Genomic DNA, 24,353 nt, shown 5'->3' with positions numbered 1-24,353 from the left:
TGGCTCTGGCATAGGCTGGCAGCTATAGCTCCGATTGAACCCCTAGCCTGTGAACCTCCATGTGCCGTGGGTGTGGCCCTAATAAGACAAACAAAACAAAACAAAACAAAAAAAACATCATAGACTTGGCAGCTTGAATAGAAATTTATTTTCTTGCACTTCTGGAGTCTGGAAGCCTGAGCTCAGGACGCTGGTGTGGTGAGGTTCTAAGGAGGGCCCTCTTCCTGGCTTGTGAACTGCTCACTTCTCTTCGTCCATGTGTGGTCTTTCCACAGTGTGTGCCTGTGGGAAGAGAGAGCTCTCTTTTTCTCTTCCTATAAGGCCACCATCCCTCACAAGAGCCCTACCTTCACAACCTAAGCTAACGCTAATTACTTCCTAAAGGTCCTGTCTCCAAATACCACCACATTGAGGGCTAGGGCCTGTACATATGGGTTTGGGAAGGACACACACATTCAGTCTGTAACAATTTGTTTTCCTTTTTAAAAAAATTTTAATTATAGTTGTTTTGTAATATTCTGTCAATTTCTGCTGTATAGCAAAGTGACCCAAATATACATTCTTTTTCTCACATCATCCTCCATCATGTTCCATCACAAGCAATTGGATAGAGTTCCCTGTGCTGTACAGCAGGATCTCATTGCTTAGCCACTCCAAATGCAGAGGTTTGCATCTACTAAGCCCAAACTCCCAGTCCAACCCACTCTCTCTGCCAACCCCTTGGCAACCAAAAGTCTGTACTCTATGTCAATGAGTTCATTTCTGTTCTATAGCTAGGTTCATTTGTGTCATATATTAGAATCCAGATGTAAGTGACATCATATGGTATTTGTCTTTCTCATTCTGACTTAGTATGAAAGTCTCTAGTTGCCTCCATGTTGCTGCAAATGGCATTATTTTGTTCTTTTTTATGGCTGAGTAGTATTCCATTGTGTATATATACCACATCTTCTTAATCCATTTATCTGTCATTGGACATTTAGGTTGTTTCCATGTCTTGACTAAGGTGAATATTGCTACAATGAACCTAGGGCTGCATGTGTCTTTTTCAATGTAAGTTTTGTCTGGATATATGCCCAGGAATTGGATTGCTGGATCATATGGTAGTTCTATGTATAGTTTTCTGAGGTACCTCCATACTGTTTTCCATAGTGGTTGTACTAATTCACATTCCCACCAACAGTGTATGAGGGTTCCCTTTTCTCCACACCCTCTCCAGCATTGTTCTTTGTTGACTTGTTAATGATAGCCACTCTAACTGGTGTGAGGTGGTACCTCATTGTAATTTTGATTTGCATTTCTCTAATAACTAGTGATGTAGATCATTTTTTCATGTGCTTGTGGGCCATCTGTATGTCTTTGGAGAAATGTCTATTCGGGTCTTTTGTCCATTTTTCAATTGGGTTGTTTGTTTTTTTTGCTGTTGAGTTGTATGAGTTGTTTGTATATTTTGGAGATTAAGCCCTTGTTGGATGCAACATTTGCAACTATTTTCTCCCATTCCATAGGTTGTCTTTTTTTTTTTCTTTTTATGTTGTCCTTTGCTGTGCAAAAGCTTGTAAGTTTGATTTGGTCCCATTGGCTTATTTTTGTTTTTATTTCTGTTGCCTTGGGAGACTGACCTAAGAAGATATTTGTGCAGTTGGTGTCAAGAATGTTTTGCCTATGTTCTCTTCTAGGAGTTTTTTGGTGTCTTGTCTTATGTTTAAGTCTTAAAGCCATTTTGAGTTTATTTTTGTGCATGGCGTGAGGGTGTGTTCTAGTTTCATTGGTTTATAAGCAGCTGTCTGGTTTTCCCAGCACCATGTGCTGTAGAGTCCAGCTTTTTCCTACTTATACTCTTGCCTCCTTTGTTGAAGATTACTCAACCATAAGAATCTGGGATTTTTTTCTGGGTTCTCTATTCTGTTCCATTAGTTTGTATGTCTGTTTTGGTACCAGTACCACATTGTCTTGATTACTGTAGCTTTGTAGTATTATTATCTGAAGTCTGAGAGAGCTGTGCCTCCTGCTTGGTTTTTGTTCCTCAGGATTGCTTTGGCAATTCTGGATCTTTTATGGTTCCATATAAATTTTTGTATTATTTGTTCTAGTTCTCTGAAAAATATTATGGGTAATTTGATAGGGATTGCATTGAATCTGTACATTGCTTTGGGTAGTATGTCCATTTGAACAATATTAATTCTTCCAATCCAGGAGCATATATCTTTCCATTTCTTTGAATCCTCTTTAATTTCCTTGATGAATGTTTTATGGTTCTCAGCATATAAGTCTTTCACCTCCTTGGTCAGGTTTATTCCTAGGTATTTAATCTTTTTGGGTGCAATTTTAAAAGATAGTGTATTTTTATATTCCTTTTCTAATATTTCATTGTTAGTATACAGAAATGCAACTGATTTCTGAATGTTAATCTTATATCTTGCTACTTTGTTGAATTTGTTGATCAATTGGAGTAGTTTTTGTCTGAAGCCCCTGGGGTTTTCTATACATAGTATCATTTCATCTGCATAGAGGGACAATTTTACCTCTTCTCTTCCAATTTGGACAAGTTTCATTTCTTTTTTTGTCCGATTGCTGTGGCTGGGACTTCCAGTACTATGTTGAATAACAGTGGTGAGAGTGGGCGTCCTTGTCTTGCTCCAGATTTTAGTGGAAAGGCTTTCAGCTTTTCTTCATTGAGTATTATATTGGCTGTGGGTTTGTCATAAATGGCTTTTATATGTTAAGGCATATTCCCTCTATACCCACTTTCGTAAGAGTTTTTATTATGAATAGATGTTGGATTTTGTCAAATGCTTTTTCTGCATCTATTGAGATGATCATGTGGTTTTTGACTTTTCTTTTGTTAATGAGGTGTGTGATGCTGATTAATTTATGTATGTTGAACTATCCTTGTAAACTTGGAATGAATCCCACCAGGTCGTGGTGTATGATTTTTTTATATGTTGTTGGATTTGGTTGGCTAAAATTTTGTTGAGAATTTTTGAGTCTATATTCATCAAGGATATTGACCTATAATTTTCTTTTTTGGTACTATCTTTGTCTGGTTTTGGTATTAGAGTGATGGTGGCTTCATAGAATGTCTTTGGGAGTATTCCTTCTTCTTCAACCTTTTGGAAAAGCTTAAGAAGGATCGTTATAAGTTCTTTGTATGTTTGGTAGAATTTGCCTGTAAAGCCATGTGGTCCTGGACTTTTGTTTGTAGGGAGTGTTTTTATTACATGTTCAATTTCATTTCTGGTGATGGGTCTGTTCAATTGATCTATTTCTTCTTGATTCAGTTTTGGCAGGCTGTATGTCTCTAGAAAGTTGTCCATTTCTTCTAGGTTGTCAAATTTGTTGACATATAATTGTTCATAGTATTCTCTTACGGTTTTTTTATATTTCTGTAGTATCTGTTGAGATTTCTCCTTTTTCATTTCTTATTTTGTTTATTTGGATTCTTTCTCTACTCTTCTTGGTGACTCTGGCCAGAGGTTTGTCAATTTTGTTTACCTTTTCAAAGAACCAGCTCTTGGTTTTATTGACTTTTTTTCTATTGTTTTTGAATCTCTCTCTGATCTTTATGATTTCCTTCCTTCTGCTGACTTTAGGTTTTGTTTGTTTTTCTTTTTCTAATTCTTTTAGGTGGTAGGTTAAGTTGTCAACTTGAGAATTTTCTTCTTTTTTTGAGGAAGGCCTGTATTGCTACCAACTTCCCTCTAAGCACTGCTTTTGTGGCATCCCATAGATTTTGAATGGTTGTGTTCTCATTATCATTTGTCTCAAAGTATTTTTTAGTTTCCCTTTTAATTTCCTCATTGGCTTTTTTTTTTTTTTTAAGGGTGGTACTTGTGGCATATGGAGGTTCCCAGGCTAGGGGTCAAATTGGAGCTGTAGCCACAGGCCTATGCCACAGCCACAGCCATAGCAACACCAGACCTGAGCCACATCTGTGACCTACACCACAGCTCACAGCAGTGTCAAATCCTTAACCCACTGAGTGCGGCCAGGGATTGAACCAGTGTCCTCATGGTTACTAGTCAGATTCGTTTCAGCTGAGCCACGTTGGGAACTCCGACCCATTGGTTTTTTTTTTAGTAGTAGCATGTTGTTTAGTCTCCATGGAGTCAGTTTTTTTCTCATTTCTTTTCCTGTGGTTGATTTCTAGTTCCATACCATTGTGGTCAGAGAAGATACTTGAAATAATTTCTATACTCTTAAATTTATTGAGGTTAGTTTTGTGCTCCAGTATGTGGTCAGTCCTTGGGAATGTTCCATGTATACTTGAAAAGAATATATATTCTGATTTTTTTTTTTTTGGATGTAATGTCCTGAAAATATCAATTAAGTCTAACTTTTCTATTGTGTTATTTAGGATCTTTGTTGCCTTATTGATTTTCTGTCTAGAGGATGTGTCCATTTATGTGAGTGGGGTTTTAAAGTCTCCTGCTATGATTGTATTCTCATCAACTTCTCCTTTTATGTCTGTTAGTATTTGTTGTATGAACAATTTGTTTTTTATCGCCACATCACAAATTGCCACAAAATTTGTAGCTTAACACTACACCCATTTATAACCTCACACATTTCTCCAGTGGAGAATCTGGATATGGCTTAGTAGGGTTAACTGGCCAGGCAGCATTCAAGGTGTTGCCAAGGCAACATAATTTCCAGATGCTGTCACCAGGGTGGACCACAAGATAGCCCATCATACTCACACTCAAGAGTAAGGCATTACATAGGGTCATGAGGGTCATGTCAGAATCTGACATGGATTGGATGGTTTTATTGGATTTGATGGTTTTATTTTTGCCTTTGTGTAAGGGAATTGGATCCACTCACAATTATTATATTTACTAATGATATTCAGAAATGTAAATGTTCTTCAAGAAGCAAACAGTCCATGTTTGTTGGAAGTAAAATTATTTGAGGGGTTTGTGGAATGATAACTTTATGATGAAGATGAGAAAAGTTAAGAATTCTTCATATAGCCTAAGATAAGTGGTATTAACTTCCTTTGTGTTTAGAACTCTCTGCCGTTTGGAGGTCCAATAAAATCCCCACTATAAGCAGCCTGGTCATTGTAGAGATTTAATGGTTTTAGAAACTTTGGCTCAGAAGATGAAGGAGTCCTGTGTGTATGTATCAGAGAAGCCTTGAGAGTTCTGCGGGTGGTTTAGGGGTTCTGTGGGGCCCCATGTTCTCCTCAATCCCTAGGCCCTTCCTAGGTGAGGAGACATTAGGCTATGTCTCAAAGGATAGGTGAAATTTCCTATGGTGAAATGGAAGGCAGAGCATAAGTGAACATCTTCTGGAAGGTGGTTCGAGGATCTTCATCCTCCCCCAGGTTCAGCCTGAGCACAGCTGGCATTGGTGTGAAGGGTAGACAGAGGTCATTCTTTGGAAGTCCCATCCTGGGGAAATGGCAGGGTTAGAGCCAGGACCATCAGTTCAAGGGAAGAGAAAGGGGTGAGGGCTGAGGCAGGGAGCCAGGAGGGTTAGGGTGATAGGAGGGGAGTGTGAGTGTGGAGGGGGGACAGCCTGCAGAGCTTGTGTTTGGGAAATACGGTGGCATGGGTGCAGGCTCAATCAGGTGCCCACAGTGGCCAGGACAAGAGTAGGGGGTTGCTTAGGGCAGTGCTGGTGGGAAGACAGGGACCAGGTTGGTGTGCCTCTGGATGGTCCAGCCAGGGAGGTGAGAGTCACCTGTCAGAGGTGTCCAGCACAGCCTCAGTGGTGGGCAGAGGAGAGTGAGTGGCTGAGTGCCACCAACCAGGCAGGTAAATCGCAAGAGCATGGGCAGAGCAGGTGGAGAGGAGCAAACAGAGAGGTCGAGAAGAAGACCCAGCTTTGTGGCTGATTGCCCATGAATGCACCAGGAGTTCTGCCAATGATAGCAGGGTTGGCAGAAACTTTGATTCACAGAATGTTTAGAGATACAGAAAAGAGGTCAGAGTTTGCAGTGTGGAATATGAGGCAATGATGAGAGTTTCAGCAGCCTGTTCTTAGGAGAAAGACCAGTTTAACCCAGTGGAAAATGACTTGGGGAACATGGTGTGTCCGTTGAGGAGGATGACTTGGGCACCAATGGGGCTGTTTTGCTAGACACTGTATTGGATGCAGAAGGGAAGTGGGAGCCTTCAGAGGCCTCATAGTGTAAGGATGGTTGAGACTTGGCCTCAGGGAACCAGGAGAACAGTAGTCAAGGTTTCTGTAAGAATTGGAGCTAGAGCACATGGAGAAGGAGGCTGGGAGGCATCACATAGACAGATTTGGGAGATGGGAAAATTGTTGTCAATAATATTTGCACCCTTGACTGTGTTTGGAAGAGGTATGTGCACTGAGGAAAGAATGTAGATGTGGTGGGCTTGGGAGCAGAGTACTGTCAAGCTCCTTAGCTCGTTTTTATTCGATGTGTATGTGTCTGTGTGCGTGTGCACATGTGAATAAGACTTTGTTTTTTGTTGGTGGTTTTATTTTATTTTATTGATTAAAGTATGTCGATTTACAATGGTGTGCCAAATTCTGCTGTACTGCAAACTGACTCAGTCATCTATATGTATCTGTCGATCTCTCTATCTCTCTATCTATCTATCTATCTATCTATCTATCTATCTATCTATCTATCCATCCACACACACACACAAAGTCTCCATAAAACTACTGATCCAGATGTTGGAACTCTCCCTGAGACTCACATGGTGGGCACTGGGTGTGGTGGATGTGGTGGGTCTGAGACTTGGTCATTGCAGAGGTGCTAGGGGTGTATTAGGTTCTGTCACCAACAGGACCTCAGAGGTTTGTTCAGTTGCTTGTTCTCCTCTGGGTCTGAGGTTGGTCCTTTGGAATCCCAGGGGACATGCAGCCCAGCCCCTCCAGCCTGGCCCAGGCCCACAACGGAAAGCTAGCATACTGGCCCTTATCTGTTGCATCCAGCTGCCCCTCCAAGGTGCTGGGGCTGAAGGCAGATTGCAATGGGTGGGAGAGGCCATGTCTCCATGGTATGGGCTGGACACAAGGAGACTGGGAATGTGGGGATCAGCCAAGATGGGTCTAACATGGGTGTGGGGGCAGCTGGGGAGGAAGATGGGCAGGAGCCACGGGTGGTTCTCCTGAGAGTCAGCAGACACAGGCAACAGGGGTGCTGCTGGAGAGGTTCTGGGGGGACATTCTTGGCAGGCGGGGAGCCAGGTGGGCTGGCCTGGGACAAGGGCGCACAGCTCGGAACCAATGTGGAAAGTGAGGGAGCCTCCTGGGTGGGGTGGGAGGCTGGACTGGGAGTGAAGGGGAGGGTCCTGCAGGGGCTAGAGGACGCTGGTATGGGAGGACAGAGGGAGCCCATAGGCCTGCCATGTCTGGAACCCATGAGAAGGCAGGTGGCAGGTGGCCTGCGAGTGAGGACGACTTTTCCCCATAGTCGTGTGTTCAGTCCTGTGATGCTTTAGTCACAGGAAGTATCTCCCTGGGCCTGAGGGAGCAAGGCTCTGGGTCCGTACAGGCTGGTCCCATCCAGCCATGCCCTGGGCTGTGCATGGTGGCTGCAGAGTGCGACTGTAGGGAGGGACAGACCCATCATGATGACCTGCTCCCATCTGTGTGCTATGCTCTGGAAAAGTCCTCCTCCTGTTGAACTGTCTGCATGCAAGGACCACTCCCTGGAGGTCCCTTATGCCCTGCTCCTCTGTTGCAGGTGCTGCTATCAGGACTCATCGGTGTTGTCTCCTGGAAGAGGCCCCTCTCCTTGGTGGTAAGTTGCATGTGGCTCTGCCTGCGGAGGGAGGTGTGAGCAGTTTTGCGGTGATGGCGAAGCTTCTTTTCAAAAAGCAGGATACAGAGCTTTATAAAATCATAACCTCCCAATGCCAAGGCATGTGAATCTGGACCACTGCACATCCCACTGCTCCCCTCCCAGAGTATCCATGCTGCAAGCATGCATGGACCATCCTTTCTGCTTGCCTGCGTTGTGCCCTCTTAGAGGACATGCCATCCACAAAGACACTTTAGTAAAGTGCAGATGCAAGCATTTCTCCCTGGATGGGTAAACACAGTCGTGCATATACATAGGCTTATAGCACACAAACAGGACCTATCTTATCGAGTTTCAGAAATGGTAGCGTTTTGTGTGTTTTGCAGACAGTCTTGCCGTTTATTTGGATAGAGATTTCTTTTAATGGAAGAATGAAGAGAGGGCTGCCCGAGCCTCCCTCACATGGTTGGGGCCTCGTGCTGGGGAGGAGGGTGCACACAGGAGATGGAGAGAGGATGCTGGTTTTTCCATCTGAAAAGCACCTCAAGCGAATTCGTGTCTATTGATTTGTATGTATGTTCTTCTTAATGTTCACATTAATATATTTATGTGTCCATGTCAGGACTAGAGGAAGAGGTTTTCTGGGCTTTGATGGATAGTGAAAAAGATGGCATGGCTTTTCTCCTCTTTTGTAGTAATCAATTATTTAAAATCTCTTCTTTAAGTGATTAGACTTGAAGATAATGACACGTACTAAATATTAATGGACATAGAAGCCCCCCCCCCCCGCCAAATCTCTCTGTTGTAAACACCTCCTTCACGGAAGTAACCATGACATCCTGGAAAGGCATCCGGGGGAAGGGGGTTTCATTCACTGGGCCTCCTTGTCTACAATGTATTGAGAAATTTCCTTTAAAAATGTTTTACATTGAGTTTTCCATTAGGCACCAAAGTAGAGAGGCTAATATCATGAACCCCCATGTCCTCCCCATCCTTCATGAGCAAAATCAACACTGGCCACTTTTGTTTCATCAAAGCCCCTGACTGGATTATTTTAAAGTCATTGCAGCTTGTGTATATAGAAGCTGCCTCTTGTGTGCAGAGGGAGGTGGTGGCAGACACTGGGCCGTGGGCCTGACGTTTTGGCTGTGCTGCAGGTCCCCTTCAGGGACACAGGGGCAGTCTGCCCTCACAGTGCAGACAGAGGAAGCCCTCAGACTGGCCAGTGAATAGAGGAGGGTTGCGGGGCCCCCGGGCTACCTGCACGCCTGCCCCAGCCCTGCCCCGGGATGGGCTTCTTCCTGGAAGGAGGCACCTACTTATAGCTAATGGGAGTCAGGACTCCTTGTGCAGGTGCCTCAGGTGTGTCCTGTGGGAACTGCAGCTATGAGGTGGGGTCTCAGGGCCTCGCCCAAGGAGGGTGACCTGCGGGAGCTGCCCCAGCAGAGCTTTCCAAGTGCCTGCTCCCCAGCCCTGTGTGGGCCCAGCTGCTCTCCAGGTAGAAGAGAAAGCCCCCCAACTCCCACCCCCAACTTGACTGATGCATCGCCTACTCGGAGGTAATGAGATTAGTGGGTGTCACACAGCTCCTGTTGCAGACCCCAGAACTGTGTCTCAACACCACACATGTTTGCTCTGTCTCCCATCCAGGGCAGGCCTTCCAGGCTGTGGGCACCCCCTCCATGCGTGTTCAGGGACCCTGCTTGCTTCCGCTGAGAACGCTATAGTTTCTTAGGCCTGTGGAGTCCCCTGTATCTGAGTGAAAAGGAAAGAGGGTGGAGGAGAAACACCTGCTTCTTAATGTCCTTGGTCCAAAAGGGACACTCATGCTTGTATGTCAGTCCAGTGCGGAGGGCTTGTTTCAGGGCCTGAAGGATGTCTAGCTGGGAAGGAAGTTGGAAAAGTGGTCCCTCTCTGGACAGGTCCTTTCCTGAGGTGGCCCATGTCTCGGAGGGGAGGACAGAGAGCTGGTCACCTCCTCTGTGAGGACTCTCTTCTGTCTGTTGACAAGGACAATGCAGTCTTTTGATTTGTTAGCAGAAACTCACTCTCTTAATCATGAGCATCAACATGAACTTGGCCTCGCTCCCTGTCCAGCCGCACCCTCAGATCCAGACTCTCTGCGACTCCTGGCCTGGGGTCCCTGACTGTCACCATCTGCTTGGAGGCATAAAACTGGAGAGGCCACTGTAAATGTTCCAGTTCATTTCCAGGGTACGTGATGCCCCCACAAATGATCACCAGAGTGAGCTGCCCTTTCTGAAGGGAAGATGTCTGCCTCCCTTCCCCCCGAGGTGGTTGGAAGGGCCCACGCGGCCATGTCCAACACCCAGCAGGAGTGAGTGGGCCACGCTGATGTGCTGCCCTTGGTCTCTTGGCAATATCTTTCCTCCAAAGGGCTGGCCCCTCACAGCCCTGCTGGGCCTCCTTTCTCTTCCTCACTCTGAGCACACCAGACAGGCAGAGTGAGGTGAAGAAGAGGGTGTAAGCTTCTGGCCCAGAGTGACTGATGTGCTGCGTTGGGTTAGGAAGGTGGGTGAGGGGGGCAGCAGGCTGGCTGACAGGGACAGAAGGAAGCCCTGCCCTTTCCAGATGGTGATGCGATGCAGAGGGAGAAGGAGGAGGGAGATACTGTGATTTTCTTGCCATCATGCTTTCTGAGAGCCTTTCCAAATGCTGAAAACTAGCGGGAACTATGCCAATAGAGAATAAGTATGTCCATGTTGCCTTCTTTCACATTCTTTTTTTTGCATATGTGAAGTGTCTCCTATGATTGAGATAACTGTCTTCCTTACATCAAACTAGAAAAGGTTCTATAGTAAGTTAGATGCCAATTAAGATTCAGATTATATAGCTCTGGTTGGGTGATTTTTTGAAAGATTTAGAGACATGTCTTGTGATTGCTTATATCTCAATACTGGAAATAGTTTCACACATAATCTCGGGTATTATAGGACCCCCTTATCCATGGTCCCATTTTGCAAGGTTTCAGTTACCCACTGTCAGCTGTGGTCTGAAGATATTAAATGGAAAATTCTAGAAATTAACAATTCATAAGTTTTAAGCTTTGTGCTGGGCATTGTGATGAAATCCTGTGCCATCCTGCTCTGTCCCTTTGGACACAAAGCATCTATCCCTTTGGACACGAAGCATCCATCCCTTTGTCCACCGCATCCCATCCATTAGTCACTAAGTAGTTATCTCAGTTATCAGATCAACTGTTGCACTATCTCAGTGTTATGTTCAAATGACCTTTATTTTTTAATAGTGGCCTCAAAGCCCAAGAGTGGTGATGCTGCTAACTCAAACATGCCAAAGAGAAGCTGTCAGGGTCTTTCTGAAAGTGAAGAGGTAAAGGTTCTAGACTTAATAAGGAAAGAAACATCGTATACTGAGGTTGCTAAGATCTGCAGTAAGAACAAATCTTCTGTGAAATCGTGAAGAAGGAAAAGAAATTTATGCTAGTTTTGCTTTAACGCCTCAAACTGCAAAAGTTATAGCCACAGTGTATGATAAGTGCTTAGTTAAGATGGAAAAGGCATTAAATTTGTATGATAAGATATTCAAGAGAGAGGAGTTCCCGTCATAGCTCAGTGGTTAATGAACCGACTAGTAACCATGAGGTTGCGGGTTTGATCCCTGGCATCGCTTAGTGGGTTAAGGATCTGGCATTGCCGGGAGCTGTGGTGTAAGGTCACAGATGCGGCTTGGATCCTGCATTGCGGTGGCTGTAGCATAGACCGGCCTCTACAGCTCCAATTCGACCCCTAGCCTGGGGACCTCCATGTGCCGCAGGTGCAGCCCTAAAAAAAGACAAAAGACAAAAGACAAAAAAAAAAAAAAAAAAAAAGATATTCAAGAGAGAGACTACATTCACATAAATTTTGTTAGTTTATTCTTGAAATTGTTCTATTTTATTATAGTTATTATTGTTAATCTCTTACTTGCCGTATAAATTAAGCTTTATCATGGGTATATATGTGATATATAACCATACTTGCCCCACTTGGCCCTATATATATATAGGGTTTGGTACTATCTTCAGTTTCAGGCATCCACTGGGGGTCTTAGAATGTATTCCCTGCAGATAAAGCGGGACCACTGTATACTTTAAAAAAAAATATATGAGCAGGTAATGCTGAGCTGGCCACTAGATTATCTGTAATAACTAATACTGTTGAGAGATAATAACCATGGGGTTGAAAACACTTTTAGAACTTATTTTTATAAGTAACAAATTACAGTTTATTTAGTACAGTTTTTAAAAAGCAAAGTAGACATACTTTGAAAAGCACTAATCTGTAGGAATATAAGTGCCATATAGATCCAGTGATGTATTCCGTGCTGTTTGCATTTTATGTTACAGTGTTTGAGGCTCTTTAGTTTGCTCAGAGAATGGTTTACTTTTATTGCTAAATTTTATTAATCCTGATAAGAATGTCTATAAGTTAGGGTTCAGCCAGAGAGGCAGAATCTTTAGGAGCCAACACCAAACATCTCTGTGAGTCAGATTCTTTGGACCCGTGCTTTGGCCCCACTGCCCATCACACTGACCACACTTGCCTGGTCTTTGGTGATCAAGTTCCCTACTTGGCCCCCGCCACTCTGGGATCTTACAATCCTCATCAATGTGGATTTTATCACAGTCCTAGTTTGATGGCAGCACAGGCATACCCATTGCAATTTCTTGTTTTTCTTTTTCTTTCTTTCTTTTTTTTTTTTTTGTATTTTAGGTATATACCTGCAGCGTACGGAAATTCCCAGTAGGGGTCGAATCAGAGCTGCAGCTGCTGGACACAGCCACAGCTACAGCAACACCAGATCTGAGCCGTGTCTGTGACATATACCACAAGTCATGGCAACACCAGATCCTTAACCCACTGAGCGAGGCCAAGGATCGAACCTGAATCCTCATGGGTACTAGTCAGATTCGTTTCTGCCAGGCCATGACAGGAACTCCCTGCAATTTTTGACCCATAGAGAAGACTTGCCACAGAGCTCTTCAAGGATGCTGGGGCTCCCCTCACTGTTTCTTCTCGTAGCCGTGGTGAAAATCCTATTGTCTGGATCCTGCAGGATGGGTGAGCAGGTCTTTCGTGTTGAGTGCACTCTGTCCTCCCATCCTCCCCCAGCCTTTAAGCCCCTTCTTCTGTGGTACACTTGAAAAGTATAGGGCGTTTCAGCTTTACTTAGTGCAGCCCACTATAGGGTTCATATTTCAGCCAACCAACCAGACAGTGAAAACCCTCCCTAATTCCTCCAGCTTTTAGGCAGAATTGGCTAAACACTGATTGCCAGAATCTCTGCTTGGTGAACCATTTCAGTAAGTCTGGTGTGATTCAACTGTATATTCCTTCAGCTTTGACCCTCCACCATCCATGGTCAGTTCCAAGATTGCCAGCCTCGAATTGTGAGAAGGGTCCCCAGGCTGCAGCACAGGTTACGGTAATCTGAGCAGAGCGTGGCACACTTGCTGAGTCAAGAAGAATAAGCTGAGGGGCTGTGAATTTCAAGGAGGCTAGAGTTTTCAGGACAACGTGCCTGAAAGGAGAGGCTTCCAAAGGCAAAGTCCTGGAGATCTGCAGAGGATCCTTATCAGTATTCCACTGACAATGATCAGCGCTTGGTGTGAGTCCAAGAAAGAGCCAGTGAGAGGATTAGAGGGAGCAGCACCAGGCACAAAACCAGGGCTTTACCACCATCCAGGTTAGAAGGCATCATGACTCATTGAAACAGCGGGTAGAAAAGTCAGCAGAATCTTGCTTCAGTGATGAGGAGTAATAAGCTCCAGACTAAATGTTGCTCCAGTCCTGTCTGTCACATCTTGAAAGCTAAATCCAAAAGAATCAAACCATTTTCAAGTGCTTTTTGTCCCAGAGCAAAGTTCAAGAGTGCTCACAGGAATACAGAAATATCACCAACAAGATGACATGCAAAATGTTTGGCATCCAATCAGATTATTAGGTATGCAAAGAAATAGGAAAATACAACCAACATGACGAGATAAATAAATTGCAGCTGATACAAAACTGACTCAGATGTTAGAAGTAATTGACGGGGACATTAGAACAGTTGTTATAACTGTATTGCAGATGTTAAAAAGTAGAGACAAGAAGGTATAAAGAAGACCAATCGAACTTTTGGTGAATAATGATATAAGAGGGAAAAAAATCAACAGATGAGATAAATGGCAGATTAGATGAGAGACAAAAAAAGATTAGTGAACTTGAAAACATTGCACTACAAATTATCCAAAATATAGAATACAAAGAAAAAAGAATATTGTAGGGAGTTCCTGTTGTGGCTCAGTGGATCAAGAACCCAACATAGTGTCTGTGAAGATGTGGGTTCCATCCCTGGCCTCTCTCAGTGGATTAAGGATTCAGTGTTGCTCCAAGCTGCAGTGTAAGTCGCAGATGCAGCTTGTATCCTGCACTGCTGTGGCTGTGGCATAGGCCAGCAGCTGCAGCTCCAATTTGACCCCTAGCCTGGGAACTTCCATAAAAAAGAATATTTTTAAAAATGGAAAGGTCAGAGTTCCCTGGTGGCTGAGTGGGTTAAGGATATGGCATTGTCCCTACTGTGGCACAGGTTTTATCCCTGGCCTGGGAACTTGGGTACTTCTGCATGCTGCATCTTTGGTCAAAAGAGAAAAAAAAAAGGAAAAATCATTAGCTGTGTGGGGAAGTTTCAAGAACCCTATAGAATGGGTACTTAAAAGAGTGGGGATGGACAGGAAGAAACTATTTGAGGAAATAATACCCAAATAATTTTTCAAAATTGGGTTAAAAACTATAAACCCACAGATCCAAGAAACTCGGTGTGCACAAAGTACAGGAAATATGAGGAAAAACACACCAAGGTATTGTGGGATTTATGACATATGTATTTGTAAATTGTATGAAAAAATGGTTTAAGGGCAAGGGAATGGCCTTATACAGCATAAGGCTCTTATGCTCCATGTGGTGAGCTTTGATAAGGTGAAGATGCATCTATAAACCCTAGGGATCAGCCACCAGCATTTAGACAGAAAATGAAATTGAGTCATAAAAATGCCAAATTCATCCAAAAGAAAGCAGAAAATAAAGGGGGAAAGGAAGAAAGAATAGATGAGACAGAAAGGAAACAAGTAACAAGATTTCTCTGCCCATTTGAACTTCTTCTGTGAAGCACTTGTTTATATCTTTTTTCTATTTTTCTGTAAGGTTGTGTTTCATCGACTTGTGGGATTTCTTAATATCGTAATTATTTTCCATTTTGAATGGTTAATATTTTATCCTAGTTATTGTTTGTCTTTGTCTTTTAATTTTTCATGAAGTGCCTTTTAAAAAAATACAGAATTGTTAGCTTTTTATCTTGCAAAATCCGTTGGCTCTTTTTCTTATGTGGCTCGTAGGGTTTCTTTCTTATTTTAAAAGATCTCTCTTGCCTCACAATTCTGAAATTATTTTCCTGTGTATTCCTACAACATTTATGGCTTTGCCTTATGTGTTTAGGTAATTGATCCAAAACTTATTTTTATATACAGTATGAAGTAAGGCTCTAAGCTTTTCTTTTCCAAATAGATAGGCAATTAAGTCTTTAAGATAAATTTTGAACGTTCACTATTTCTCCTCACATTTGAAGTGTCCTCCCTACTCCCACTGTGGTGTACAGGGGTGAGTTTATTAATCTCTATTTGATGAATCTGTCAGTCCATTTTTTTTTTTTTTTTTTTTTTTTGTCTTTTTGCCATTTCTTGCGCCGCTCCCTTGGCATATGGAGGTTCCCAGGCTACGGGTCGAATCAGAGCTGTAGCCGCCAGCCTTCGCTAGAGCCACAGCAATGCAGGATCCAAGCCGCATCTGCGACCTTCACCACAGCTCATGGCAATGCCAGATCCTTAGCCCACAGAGCAAGGCCAGGGATCGAACCCACAACCTCATGGTTCCTAGTCGGATTCGTTAACCACTGCGCCATGACAGGAACTCCTGTCAGTCTGTTTTTAAGCCAATACTGCAGTGTTTTAATTAGTTGAGCTTTATAATAAATTACTCTTTGATTCTTTTGTAATTTTCTTGGTTCCTTCTGTGCATTTGCTCTTCAGTTAATTTTAGAATCAGTTTGTAAAGTTCTCTGCTGATAATGATTTGATTTTGATTGTGATAACATTGATTTTATAGATTAATTTCTAGAAAAATTACATCTATAGATTGAGAGATGGGAATATATTTTCTGTTACAATTTCTGGAAAGATAGCTGTGTGTTGATCTTATATCTGCTTACAACACACCACAGTGAAATTTGGACTGGAGCTAATTATTTGTCTATTGGCTATTTTAAGAGAAATTTCCCAAGGAAATTTCTTTCATTCAGTTATTGATTAAATCCCTCCTCATAGGTCTTGGCCCTATTGAGTTTATGCTACTTGGAGTAGGTAGAAGGATAGTGTACCTGCTACAGGTAGATAAGCTGATGCCACAGAATTCTGAACATTTTCTAATGTTTTCCTCTCTTGTTCTTTACTTTCTGGGACATTTCTTGTTTTCTTCTGGATAACTAGTTTGGGCCTCAACCTTATCCATACTACTGCTTGACCTATCTGTTGAATTTTTCATTTTGATGGAATAGCCATGTTGTTTTTAAAGAGCTCTCTGGTTTTCTCTAATAATTACTTTTTCACAGCAACGTGTTTCCAGTTTATGAAGCACTAACCCAATGGGTGCCATTTCCTACTGACATCAATTAGGAGTTCGCTTACCAGATTTCCTCGCTCCCTGTGTTTTCAGCTCCCCAACAGGTCAGTTGGTCTTGACTGTGCCAAGCCCTTATTCCTGGAGTTTGTGTTCCTCAGATGTCAGGCATCTGTTCATATTGCTGAGTGGAGGTGGTTGGTGTGGCCGGTTGCTGGGTGTCTTGTATTTTCTTATTTGGGGTGAAGGCAGCAGTTTCCATTCTCCCCGCCTGGCTAGGCCTGGCCCACAAGGCCAAGGCCATCTTAGGGGCTGTGGGAGGGGAAGCTCCAGGTTGACTGGCAGGGTCTGATGCAGGCTTCCTGGGAGATGAGGCAGAGGCACACCTGAGTTCAGCCCACCAGGTGAAGCTGCCTTTCCTCCTCCCTCCACCCGCAGTGTGCCCTGCGAAGGTCAGCGGTATGTCAGGCTGGGCTTATCCTGGGCAGTGGTGATGATGGTGGTGATAACGGCAGTGACTGCTGACACTCATCTGTCGTTCTGTGTTCCGGATGCTCTTCCAAGTACGCTCTGTGACATGAGGACAGCTCGGGGCAGTCATGTCCATGGTTGTGCAGCAACATATCACTTATCAGCGGCAGAGCCCAGCTTTTTAAAAAAATTTTATAGTAAAGTGTAGTTGATTTACAATACTGTGTTAGTTTCAGGTTTTTAGCAAAGTGATTCAGTTCTATGTGTATATATTCTTTTTCAGATTCTTTTCCATTATAAGTTATTACAAGGTATTGAGTAGGGTGCTATACAGTAGGTCCTTGTTGGTTACCTGTTTTATATATAGCAGTGTGTGTTTGTTAATCCCCTAATCCTAATTTTTCCCTACCCTGGTCAGAAGCCAGAGTTTCTCCATCCTGCCTGCATATCAGAACTACCCAAGGCACTCTGAAAACCATTGCTGCAGATCCATTGCACCCTTTCCATTATCTTCCATAGTAACGAGCACAGATGTCAAACACACCATGTGCCAAGCCTTTTCCAAATATTCTTGCCCTGCCTGTAGTTGTCCTGATGCCTAGGGTGGGGTGGGGCACCTCTGTTGTTATCCCACCCGAAGGAGGACCTAGGGCACGGGGGACAGGGTGGGGGTACACAGTAGGTGGACACTAGCACAGGCCCACTGGCCCCATGGACTCTGTCCTCACCACTGTGCCACACTGCCTTCCTTGAGAACAGCAAAACCTTCTTTTCTCACCGAAGTGTCGGTTCAGCTTCCTTAGCACCTCAGACTAAGACTTATCAGACTAAATAAAACACTTTCATGTGCAACTCATCCATAGTTTCTTTTTCACTGAACTGCCATATAAAGCACTTTTTTTTTCTTTCCTATTTTCTTTTCTTAAAAAAGAAAAGAAAAAGGGGGCTCCCACAGGTTTGCATTCATTCCAGCGGGCGTTTGGGAGGTTCTGAAGCTGGGAGGAGACTTCTAGCCCTGGTGAGCCCTGTGTATGGCACCGGGAGCTTTGAGCCTCTCTCCCACTCTGCTGGACACTGGTCAGAACATCTCCAGTCCATTGGAACCTAATTCACTGGAGCCATCAGGAGTGGTAGTAATAGGGGTCTGATAATTAGTCCCAAGTTTAGAGAAGCCAGTCCTGTATTTAAGCTTAGGTGCAAGTCACTGATTCATACCATAGTGTCAATTTTATTGGAAACCCACAGACAACTGATGAAAAAAAAAAGCTTTGATTGCCTTTCCATTTGGCTTGAATTCTGTTTTTTGTTTTTATCAACTTCCAATATTTAATGAAACATGCAAATGCCAAAGAATTGGAAGCGAATGATGAATGAACTTCAGCCTGGGTGAGGGTTTTTTCCTTCTCTTCATTGGTATGGTGATCATTTTCCAATGTAAGAAACCTTCAAATCTTATGCTGCATATATTAACTTCGTTTTAAAAGTATTTTTGAATTTTTGTACTAGTAAAAATGTTTCATGCTGTGTCCATCAGAAATTCAGATCTAGTCTCACTACAGATTTGTATGTTTGGCGATATTTTGTGGGAAAAATGTCTGGATCATTTTAACCTTTAATAATGAATTATAGAAAGCCTGTAGGGCTTTCTTTCAAGCCCATGAATTGAGAACAAATATGACTTTAATATGATATTTAAAAATTTAGGTGAGTGAAATGTTAATACGTTTAATGTAAATGTATTTGGGGTCATTATTTATTCAGAAAATTCGTATAAATCCACTTTGGGAATTTCTTACAGTCAAGATCATGACCTCTTGAATACACTCAAAAGAATGTATTTTGCTTGATTATATTAAAGATGAAGCCTTCATTCTTTAGTGCTGTGGAAAAGAATATAGGATGTACCTGTATTTGTTAGGTCCTTGAAATAATGCAGAATTTTATTCTGCTAACAAAGCAGCTGAAGTGTCTAAGCTCCCTATCTTGTTTATGAAAATAGACTAATATGCTTGTCTTTAAATTCAGCAATACTATGAAATTTCACCAGAGGAAAATAGTCTAACCAGAAAACTGAGACTGAAATGTACTAATTAAACTGAGGAGTTCCATTGTGGCACAGTGGGTTAAGGATCCCGTGTTGTCACTGTAGCAGCTTGGGTCACTGCCGTGGTGTGGGTTTGTTCCCTGGTCGAGGAACTTCCACATGCTGCTGGCTCAGCCGAAAGAATATGATAAAGTATAGCATAATGAAACCACTCAAGGCCAAGTGAAATTAGAAATACTCATTGAAAAAAAGTCATTTTTATTAAAACATGACCTTTGTCTATTTGCTTAAATTACTTATCAGTATAAATTCCTTTATTTCAATCCATCAGGCCCATTCTTAATTGAAAATGTAGTAAAAGTTGCTTTTTGCAAGAGACAGTGGTCTTAGATAGGAAGAGTAAAAACAAGGTAGAGATGCCCAATAAGGTAGTTGTGTGCTTGAAAGCATAATGAATTAAATGCATAGTTTCGAATTGCACCTGGAAACAATTGTAGTAGCCTTTTCTCTGGTTGTTACCTCCGAACGACTGTTGAGAATCTTCTCAGAAAGAGTGAACAGTTCCCATAGCGCAGTCTGGGTACTGTGACTCTCTTCCAAGAGGGCAGAGGCCAGAGAGCAACGATGTCTGTTAGCAGGGTGCTGAGGACACAGGGCTGTGTTGGGAGCTCAGGAGCTCATGGAGCACAGACCTCCGCCTGCAGGTATTCCCACCCTTGCCTTGGATGGAGTCCTAGACTCTGTCTCTGTGTATCTCTATATATGGCTTGGGTAGTTAACTTGTAACCCCTGTCAGTTGGTTAATGTGCCATGAAGTGAGTTGTAGACAGCTAGTTGCTCAGACTGTAATCAATATCCTGATTATGGTAAGCAACCTGGCAGCCCCAGGTGTGGGAACCAGCAAAGTTTAAAGATATTTCCTGAAGAGAAGAGTTTGCTGTGCTGCTGGGGCTTGGGTATGTGTTTCCTGGTACCTTTCAGTAGATGTGTAACCTTAAACTGATTTTGATTCTGACTTGTAGCCAGTTTCCTGTTGTGTCTATCCTGGACATGGCCAGCATGCAGTAGGTCTCAGAACCATCAAGCGATGAGGTTCAGAGCCCCTTGTTGCACTAAAACACATCGCATGTGGCACGGAACCATGTGATGAATTGGACATAAAGAAGCACAAGGTGTGTGGCCTCCAAAAAGGGTAGATTCTAGATGAGGACATGATTGGCATTAGAAACACATAAATAACAACAAAGAATTAAAATACTAATATGATAGGAAAGAGTTGCAGGTTAGAGCTTAATAAGCTAAGAAATGGTTGTATATGACTTTTGTTTAGATAGATGCTGCTTCCCAGTCCTTTTTGTTTTTTGGGCCATGACAGCCTTACAGAACCAGTATTCACTGTTATAGAGAAGAACATGTCCCTTCCAAAATAGTCTGATTGGCTGCAGTCTGGTCACAGGCGAGAATTGCCAAAGCTTGGATAGAGAAATTGAGGTCTGTTTGTTTTCAGTTTTACCATGTCCTGCTCTTTGCACTGGGGTTGAAGTGGGGAAAGGTGGTTCAGACCACAACTTGCAATGAGATTGGGACTTGGCATGTACACTGAATGGGTGGAGTTTGGGCAGGTGTATTGGAGAGGGGAGTCCTTGCTGTCCAACAGAACATCATACACAAAATCCAAGAAGCAAGAAAAATACAAGGTCCGGGAGTAAATCCAGCTGTAGGAGCTTTGGGAGAAAGGGATGGCTGTGGCCACCAGTGTTTCCTAAATCTTTTCTCTGGCTTTCAGAGCTGTCCCCAGCCTGTGCTAGGGCTCTTCCGCATCAGGAAGTGGTGACGGCCCCTTGCAGCCCTGTGGGTCCCTGGAGCAGCATCTTAGAGTGCTCCCTAGTGGTACTTGAGTAACTGGTCCTGGACACTCGCTTGGCCCCAAGTGCTGACCTAATCATCTGATGGTCTGGTAAAGAGTTGGCCGTCAGGGCAAGAGGACCTTCTGTCTCCTGATCCAAGTGGTTTAAGCAGGGTGGTCTTGGGGGCAGGGTGGTTCCGCAACTGAGAGGGAGAGGTACAGTGGCCTGTGACATCTTTCATGTGCTTAATTGCTCGCTTGGTGACTTAACTCACTGAACTAATGATGAGTCTTAGAGATTTCAGAGCTCTTTGTTTATACCGTCTATAGTTCACAGGACACGGCGGATGTCCTATCCAGTCCCTTCTTGACAAGAATATTCTGATGTCCACCTTAGAAATTCCTGCTGCCTCTAAAGTTCCTCCTTTCCCTAATGGACTTCCTTTGTCCTGGGGTCTTCATGGTCTCCTAATAGAAAAAAGTCGTTAAGGGAAAAAAAAAAGCCTAATATGCTGAGGTAGCGCTAATATAAGAAAAGTAATAAATGAAGTGTCACTAGATTCCAAATGCATATTCTTTCAGAAGGAAGGCAATTACTGTTATAAAGATACAGCATCAGAAAAATTATTATAGCCGAGAAGTATGTGATATGTCCGTCTGTAGCACAGTTAATTTTAAAAGTATTACCAGGCATACAAATCATAAGAATAAAATGCTGAACCATACTAATTGAAAGTGAATTTAATATGCAATTCTGAGGAACTGTCTCTCCTTCTCCAGTTTTAAAAAAATTATAACCTAAGGCTATTAGTTATCAGATTTTCTTTCAAATGTCTAACCTCTTTTAATGAAGAATATTACTCATGAACTTTATCTTTGATCAATGAATAATCTTATGCTGTATAATAAGTGATAGTATTCTTGAGACATCCATATTTTACCCTGGTTTTTATGTGCATTGAGTCAAATTGCTATAGGTTTCAATTTGTATTAAAATACAAAGATTCTGATTGGGAATGAAAAGAAGGCTCAAAGGTTTCAAACTGCTTTTTTTTTTTTTTTTTTTTTTTTTTTGGTCTTTTTAGGGCCACACTCATGGCCTGTGGAAATTCCTGGCTAGGGGTCAAATAGGAGCTGCAGCTGCTGGCCTACACCACAGCCATAGCAATGTGGGATCCAAGCCACATCTGCAACCCACACCACAGCTCACAGCCACACCGCATCCCCAACCCTGAAGATCGAGGCTGGGGATTGAACCCATGCTCTTATGGATACTAGTCAGGTTCACCACCACTGAGCCACGATGGGAACTCCCAGACTGCACTGTTTTGCTCCTCACTTTGTGTGGTTCAACAATGGGTGGGAAAATGGATTGAAATTGATTTAAAATTTATATAGAACTATATAGGCAGTATTATCTAATGACTAACAGAAGTTTAAAAAAATGATTGCATTGATTATTTGAAGATTGATTTTAGGAGGAAGATGGAAATTACCTGCCCCCCTTTTTTGAATGGAATTTGTATAATTTATTATTCCATCTTTTAGTCTAGTAGACATGCCTTGAAATTACTGATATATTTCAATTTATAGTTACCATCTTATTTTGTGCTTCCTATCTGTCTCACCTATTATGTGCTTTATAAAAAAATTTTATTGGAGTATAATTGACTCAATGCTGTGTAAGTTTCAGGTGTACAGCAAAGTGAATCAGTTTTACATATACATGTATCCATTCTTTTTCCCATGTAGATTATTACAAACTATTAAGTAGATTTCCTTGGGCTATACAGTAGAATCTCTTTAATCATCTGTTTTATACAGTATTATGTATATGTTATTCTCACCTTCCCAAATCCTCCCTCCCCCCATTGGAAACCATTTTTATGTAAGGTTACCATCAGGGACACCTGCCTTTCCTACATTTGTTGTACAGTTGCCAAATATAGGTCATGATAGTGTCCCAGGCCCCTGTCCTGCTTTGTGACTGTTAGACTTGTGTTATAGAAAACTGAGAAATACAGGACCAGGGAAAATACATACAGAGCTTAGAAAACCGCAGAGCTCTGGCCCAACCCTCAGCCACTGTTAGCCTCATCTCGGCTTTTGCTACAAACAGCTTTTGGCTCAATGATCCACGTGAATACCTTCCACTACAGTTTTATTTCTGTCAGTCTCTTATTTCCATCATTTTTTGACTCTATTTGGACTTTATATTCTTCACTATACTTGTGTTCATTATTTGTGGATCACAGCATTTGCTAATATAAGCTAGTCTTGTCCCAATTTAATGTTTTACTGTTTGAATTCTGCTTCACCTAAAATTGAAGCATCACCCTTCCTTTTGTTCAAATTTGCTGGATATCTTTGCCTATCGTTTTTATTTTAATTTCTCTGAATTTTTTTTAGGTATGACTCTTACACAAATCAATCAAAATCTCTTATTTATTTGTGAATTATTTGTTATTCTTTTTGTTTTTGTTTTAACATGTTTATTGGTACTTCTGGTTTGTATTCTGTGTTTTTCTAAAAATACTGCTTTCTGACCCATGAGGATATGGGTTCGATCCCTGGCCTCCCTCAGTGGGTTAAGGATCCGGTGTTGCCGTGAGCTGTGGTGTAGGTCGCTGATGAGGCTTGGATCCCACGTTGCTGTGGCTGTGGTGTAGCTGGCAGCTGTAGCTCTGATTCGACCCCTAGCCTGGGAACTTCCATATGCTGTGGGTGCAGCCCTAAAAAGCAAAATAAATAAAAAAAAAGTAAAATAAAAATACTGCTTTACTTTATGCACATATTTAAAAGGTATGCAGCTAGTTTTTTGTTTTACTGGCAGTTAACATATAGTTCATCTTTGCAGTTTTTAAAAATGAAATATCTATTAGACTAAAATCTTACTAAACATAAATATATGCCACATACAACACAATGTTTGAAAAGTTGTGAAGTGGAACTTTGAAGCCAACAACTGAGAAATGTGAGTTGTCCATGCCAGGGCCTCCCTCTGGGCCCTTTCTCATCTCATCTGCTGCTTCTCTTCAGAGCAGGGATTTCAGGTTAATCACTCTTTTGCCACATATAGACATGTCCCTAAATAATGTATTATTTTTATTTGTTTTTGAACTTTACGTGGATGGAATCACAATCTGTGTTCTTCTGTGACTTGCTTATCTTCATTCACATAGTTTTGGATTCATCCATGCTTGTGTGTGTAGCTCTAGATTAATTATTTTTATAATTAGTGGTATAGTAGTTCATCATATGAGTGTATAATATATCACGGTCTACTTGCCTGAACTTTACTTGCTCCTTTAGTGGGTAAGTGAACATTTATAGAATTTTTTGCTATTATGAACAGAGCTGCTGTGAATGTTTCAATACCAGTGTCCTTATATGCATGGGTGAGGGTTCTGCTGGTGTAAATGCCTATACGTGGAATCTCTAGTCATGGCATTTGCATTTTCTTTTTTATGGAATAATGTCAGATGGTTTTCCTGAAGCATTTGTACTAATGTAGATAGCAAACAGTGTTCTACATTTTCTTCTAGAACTTCATAGGGCCTGATTTTAAAAGTCTGCCAATGTGGTGACTAT

At 42.3% G+C, this 24,353-nt stretch overlaps 1 protein-coding gene across 3 annotated transcripts in view; it reads left to right on the top strand.

The window, feature by feature from the left end:
- ENTREP2 (endosomal transmembrane epsin interactor 2) overlaps nt 1-24,353 on the top strand; it is a 472,203-nt gene that overhangs the window by 201,203 nt on the left and 246,647 nt on the right. For all 3 annotated transcript variants that reach the window (XM_084976733.1, XM_021098812.2, XM_084976745.1), the window contains exon 2: nt 7,673-7,729. In XM_084976733.1, coding sequence (XP_084832859.1) covers nt 7,673-7,729 — 57 coding nt within the window. The remainder of the gene's footprint in view (nt 1-7,672; nt 7,730-24,353) is intronic.

Source organism: Sus scrofa, chromosome 1 (assembly GCF_054392235.1).
Source record: "Sus scrofa isolate SSC_HxYL_T2T_F1_AM1 chromosome 1, Sscrofa_HxYL_maternal_Yorkshire_Landrace_v2.0, whole genome shotgun sequence".
Taxonomy (NCBI): Eukaryota; Metazoa; Chordata; class Mammalia; order Artiodactyla; family Suidae; genus Sus; species Sus scrofa.
The sequence above is the reverse complement of the archived record's forward strand: the minus strand, read 5'-3'. Positions and strand labels throughout refer to the sequence as shown.